At 31.5% G+C, this 6052-nt stretch overlaps 1 protein-coding gene across 8 annotated transcripts; it reads right to left on the reverse strand.

The window, feature by feature from the left end:
• Positions 1 to 349: 349 nt before the first annotated feature.
• On the reverse strand, positions 350 to 5224 carry LOC107899296 (probable starch synthase 4, chloroplastic/amyloplastic). Of its 8 annotated transcripts, none has more exons than XM_041091225.1 (9): positions 5081 to 5224; positions 4868 to 4978; positions 3980 to 4072; positions 3654 to 3779; positions 3290 to 3439; positions 1752 to 1941; positions 1152 to 1251; positions 829 to 1063; positions 350 to 614 (listed from the first exon to the last, which is right to left on the reverse strand). In XM_041091225.1, exons 1-6 carry the CDS (start codon positions 5111 to 5113, stop codon positions 1903 to 1905), a joined length of 552 nt encoding a protein of 183 aa, XP_040947159.1. In that variant the 5' UTR covers positions 5114 to 5224; the 3' UTR covers positions 350 to 614; positions 829 to 1063; positions 1152 to 1251; positions 1752 to 1902. The 8 variants fall into 8 exon arrangements, with proteins under 8 accessions (XP_040947159.1, XP_016680452.1, XP_016680454.1 ...); XM_016824963.2 differs by having other exon boundaries at positions 1152 to 1287; XM_016824965.2 differs by having other exon boundaries at positions 350 to 617; positions 1152 to 1287.
• Positions 5225 to 6052: the final 828 nt, after the last annotated feature.

Genomic DNA, 6052 nt, shown 5'->3' on the forward strand with positions numbered 1-6052 from the left:
ACAAATGCCGCTAAAGAACAAACCTTTAGCAACGCTTCTAGCAAAAACGCCGCTAAAAATAGAATCTTTAAAAAAATTATTTTAATCAAATAATATTTATTTTTATGATAAATAAAAATATTATTTAAATTAAATTTTCTATGAAAATTTTAACTTTAAAACTAAATATAAAAATTAATGAATTTAATTTTAGAATTTAAAATAATAAATTAATAACACAATTAAAATCCAAAAGTTAAAACTCAAATTGTCGTAATATTAGAGTAAAAATAAAATTTAGAATCAAAACTAAAATAAACAATGGAAAGAGAACTCAAATGTAGGTTTTTGCTGCAAGTTACACAAACAATAACGAAAAATTAAACACCACACATAAAATTTATCAAACTAGTTAAGAAATACATGGTGCAGCCATGCAGTATAAATACAATAGAATCATAGGGTAATTTTGCATAAATATCTTCAGAGTACCAAGAATAATTTGTCATAAAACTATAAAACATGTTAAAAAAAAAAAAGAACAGGTAGCAGACAAGCTATTTGTTACTTTTTGTTTTGCTTCCAAGGCTTCCTCAGCTGCCTTCATCTTGGCAACAGAATCATCTTCATCATCCCTGCTTAAGAAAACAAAAAACCTATTGTTAAACAATTTAGAACTTAATAATTTAACCCAAATCTCGAAAAACACTAATTTAAAAATGAAATCAACAAAACCAAGAATTAATAAAGACATGGAAGAAGCTAGTTCACCAGCTATATTCTGGAAACTAGCTTGCTCCAATTTATTGGCAGCAGTAGTAGATCTTCACATTTAAAAAAGAAGTTTACCTTGTAGAAGAAAGGGTCAAATAATAACAAGTAGTAGCAATTCCAGCCATTGAAAGAAATATCTACTTGGTTTTGTTGCTGTTGCTCCTCTCCGTGTTTTCAGAGTAGTTAAACTGGAGCCAGCTTAGAATTGAGGATAGCCACGAGATTGACCCAAGAAATTTGGAAGGAGCAATGGGTTTCTGCCACGTCTTTTATTAATAAAGACATGGAAGATGCTAGTTCACCAGCACACCTTCACAAAGAAACAGAACAAACTCAGCGCCATTTAAGGGTTAAAAAGCCAATAACCGGAATGTTATCTAGCGATAAATATGACATACCAAAAAACTTGATTGCATCATTTCCAGTACCCATTAACCGAAGTGCATACACTCTTAGGAAACCCACCATAGCCAAGAGGAGAAGGATAAGCACCCGCTTCTATTATCATCTCGTGCACAACTTTGTCAATTTGATCTGTATACTAAATGATATACTAAATGATGCCAGTATCAAGCAATTTCAGTTTCCCACAACAAGGAAACAGTTTGAATTATTACCTTATTGTGGAAAAATGAAACAGGCGGGCAAATTTCTGGCTCTAACATTAGTACACTGAAACAATAAACTTTAATACACAATGGTGACTATAGGATGCACACCTGAACTCCCTAAAATTTTATGCATTATGTTACTGAAAAATGAAGTGCAGTATGATGTGCTACTTGCTTTACTTGTGCAAGTTCGGCGAACAATATATGCATGACATTAAACAGTTGAATAGATCAATGCATAAGCTCCAATATGCAAGGCAGTTACCGTCCAAACCACAATATAGAACATACAGAGATAACAACTAATTATTCCACAAACTTGAAAAATTGCCAAAGCACAATGCAGAAAAAAACAAGTTTACAACTAAATCATAAAAAAAAAGCTACCTTCATTTGCTTGCACAGTAGGGCTTCGATTCCGTGAGGTAGAACTACCAGCCACGGTTCATTTAGATAGGTAAGGCGTAAGGCAGAATCTCAGACAGAACAATCTCCGCAGCTGCGTCCACATCCTTAGAGTTCTCGATAGCAACAGCTTTTAGAATTCGTGAATCAACATTTGCAATAGGTGACTAACCTGGTTTAGAATAATTATTTAAAATACTATTATTTAAAATAATTTTAAATTTTTTAAAACATAGACAAAAGACTTCGTAGATTCTGAATTATTTTCCTATGTTTCACTCAAATTCTTATGATGCATACAACAGAAAGATGGAAAAGATCCTGCACATTAAGCTCATTGTTTTAAAGCATACATGAGAATCTTAATATATGATAAAATTTATGAACAAATTTTATGCAGTAAACAAATTAAGCCGATGGTCATCAAAAGAAAATCATATTAGCATGTGTTAAATGGTGAGCTATAAGGTTAAGAAGCCGAAATACATTGGTGGTATCAAAAGTGATATAACACTCATAGTAACAATTATCAGACTAACTATTAAAGAAAGACGAAAAAAAACAGCATATGCATACAACACTCATAGTAACAATTAAAGTAGAAGAAATTAGTGGAAAGGGAAAGATATACCATAAATCCAGGTCCTTTAAAAAATTATTGAATAACATATATATTTATAACATCAAGAAAGAAAATCCACGTTAACACTTTTGGAATCCAGGAGATAAGGCCGACCTGAGAACTATTCTGTAGATCAATCCTAAAGAATTTGACATTTGAATTATCTGAAACACACTCCAACTTATCTGACGTAAATATAAATAATCAAAGAAAAGTATTACTTGCTATTTGGCGTATTTGGACACGGTAAATAATTACATTTTTATAATTATAAAAAAGGTATTCTAATTTTTAAATGTATTTGACTAAAGAGTTTACGCACATTTTAATAACACAATTTATGATTATATCGTATAATTCTCTTAATTTTTAACTCCTTAATAATGATTTAAATATAGATAATTACACTCAAATAAAATTATTATGCTATTTTTCAAACATAACGATATTGATGAAGATAATTAATAAATGAAAGATCCTTCTGTCATAATTTTTAAATTAAAAAAAAATCAAACATAACAATTAGAAGTCAAAGTTATTATATATATAATGGTGCTGCTGAACCACCTGTGCTCTCTAAGTCTCAGAATTGCATTCCCATTTATGCATTTGACTTCTTTTTCTTTTTTGTTTCTCATTTTAGCAGGATATATTGTGCTGTGAGATGAGAGAGGTAAATGGGTTGGGCACACCTTTTTTTTAACATAGAAAAAGCATTTAAAGAAAGCAAAGGTCAAAGTTTTTATGATCCATGGAATCGAATTTCAAGAATTTTATTTTGCAGGATCATATACATGTATATATAGCAGGAAAAAAAAAGAGAGGGTGGGGTGGGGGAGGGGGCATATAGTAAAAGTATACAGGAGCTATGAATTGTGGTTTGGAGTTTGGAGCATACCTGTGTAAGGCCACAAGGTTCAAAAATAGATGGGATGATGAACATGTCAGATGCTGCGTAAATGGCATGAGAAAGAGACTCATCATATTTTAGTATTAGCCGAATGTGTTCGTGGTTTTGGAATTGGTTTGCTATACCCTCAAATTCCCTCTGAAAACAAATAAAAGAAAAAGAAAAAGAAAATGCAAAGGAAAATCTCAGTGTACTAAGTATGGAACAGGAAAAGTATCAACTTAAAATAAAACAAATAACTCCGCATGGACCGATATGCCTGAATAGAGTTTTTATTGTTTTTATAGCTTTCATTCATGCAAGTAGAAAGAAATCCGTTGTTCACACAGAGAAAACAGTAGTAGAGATTCACCTGAATGTGGGGAACTGGACATGAACCAAGAAGTTCAAACTGACCGCCCATCTCCAATGTTCGATATATGGCATGCTTAATCAGATGAACACCTTTCTGTGGCACCAATCTTGTTATGCAACCTACCTATTCAATAGTAAAAGACTTCGAGTAAGAATCTAGGCAGTATTCAGCTAAGAAATAATAAGAACCTCCTATAATGCTGTGTTATTGGAACCTAAAGGTGACCTTAAACTTACATTGTAACTCAAAAGCTTTCATAAAGAATATATAATACATCTTAGCAATGTTGATATAACAAATAAAGACTTCAGAAATAAAATTACCACTGGCCGTTGATCATCAGCAGATGAAAGCCCTAGATTCATTCTCATTGCAGCTTTATTTTCTGCTTTCCCTTGCATATCATTAGCACTATACTGCACTTTGAGAAAATTATCAGTGGCAGGATTCAATGCATCAATTAAATTCAAAATTATCTTGTCACCATAAAACAACTCTCAATGACCTAGGGTATCAATTAAATTCAAAATTTTGAAAAATAGGGTTCATTTATTTAGTCCTATAGTTCATGCCTACATGGTATGACTTTCATGCAGAATAACAAGGACATTTCTTTCAAACAGTAGGGACTTACACAAGAGAACTGGAACTCAGCCAGATTTTGAAGTATTTCACCCTTTTGTCTCACCACCCTCGACTTCATAGGAGTCTAGCTCACCAAGCTTTCCCCCAGAAAAAATTGATAACATTCTACCACGAAACCCGGTAGACTCTTAGCTTAAACCCCAACAAATAATAAAAAATAATAGCCGCAGTTTATTTTTCATTAATCCAACATTATATAAAAAGAATACTGTCATAATTTTTTTTAGTTATTATATTATTACAAATAGGCAACCAAGTTACCTAATAAGAACCTTCTGAAACCCAAAAACAAAATCTCCATAACCCAAAGCAAAAAAGAAAGAAAAAAATTGTATTCCACGATATTGGTTCACTACTGTACCTGGAAATTTTTTTTAAGACTACCATTTCATCAAAATCATCATCAATACAAAACCTCTATATAACCTATATATATACACATATATATTGCCTATCTGATTAACATAGGAAGACAGCATAAGAGACTATGATTCAACCCGACCGGCAGTGAGGAAAGATCAAACTCCTCCAGCCGGAAACATTTCTTTCAAACAGCAGGGACTTACACAAGAGAACTGGAACTCAGCCAGATTTTGAAGTATTTCACCCTTTGTCTCACCACCCTCGACTTCATAGGAGTCTAGCTTTCCCCCAGATTCAGATTCCTTTTCAACAATCTATACAAATGAACACCAAATTAAAAAGAATAACAGAGAATAACCAGAGCAGCAACAGCGATAGGGATCTGAGTAATGAACACAAGAAGATGAAACACACACACAAATAATCAGTGCAAAATTTGGGAAAAACATCAGCGCGAAATTTGGGCAAAGTTAGGGGTTTTAGGGGGAAAATTTGAGGAAAAATCAGCGCCAATTTTTTTTAAGATAAAATGAATTTTGTGGCGTTTTCATGAAAATCGCCGTTATTGATTCCCTTTAGCGACGTTTGTATAAAAAACGACCGTAAAAAATTATTTTATTTTGAACAAAACGAAGTCATTTTGCTTTGTTAAAAATTCTTTATTTTATTTGTTAAAAATTAACTATCATTTAATAAATCTCAAGGAAACCTTAAATCCTAAACCATTTAATATATATATAATTTATCTATTATCTCTTAAATAATTAAAATTATAATCATAATTTTAATATTAAAATTAATGTTATTTATTTTACAATTATATAAGAAATTATTTAATATTTAAATTAAGAAACAACAATTAATCTAAACCCTAAACCCTTTACCCTTATCTCTTAAACCCTAAATCATAAAACATAAATCTTAAACCCATAACCCCTAACCCCTAACCCCTCTTTTACAATTATATAATAACTTAATTAATATATAAATTAAAAAATACTAATTAATCTAAACCTTAAACCCTAACTCGACCCCGAATCTCTAAATCCTAAATCACTAACTCTTAACATCTAATCTCTAACCCCTAACCCCTAACCCTTAAACTTTATTTAATATATAAATTAAAAAAACACTAATTAATCTAAACCATAAACCCTAACCTAACACCGAATCCATAAATCCTAAATCCCTAACTCTTAATCTCTAACCCCTAGGCCCTAGCCCCTGACCCCTAAATCACAACTCTTAAACCAGAATCTCTAATCCATAATCCCTAATTCCATAATCTATAAACCTTAAAATTGTAACTCCTAAACCGGCCTTAAATCCTAAATTAACCATATACCTTAAACCATATATATTAAACCCTAAACTATAATGATAATTAA

This window comes from Gossypium hirsutum, chromosome D04, assembly GCF_007990345.1.
Source record: "Gossypium hirsutum isolate 1008001.06 chromosome D04, Gossypium_hirsutum_v2.1, whole genome shotgun sequence".
Lineage (NCBI taxonomy): Eukaryota > Viridiplantae > Streptophyta > Magnoliopsida > Malvales > Malvaceae > Gossypium > Gossypium hirsutum.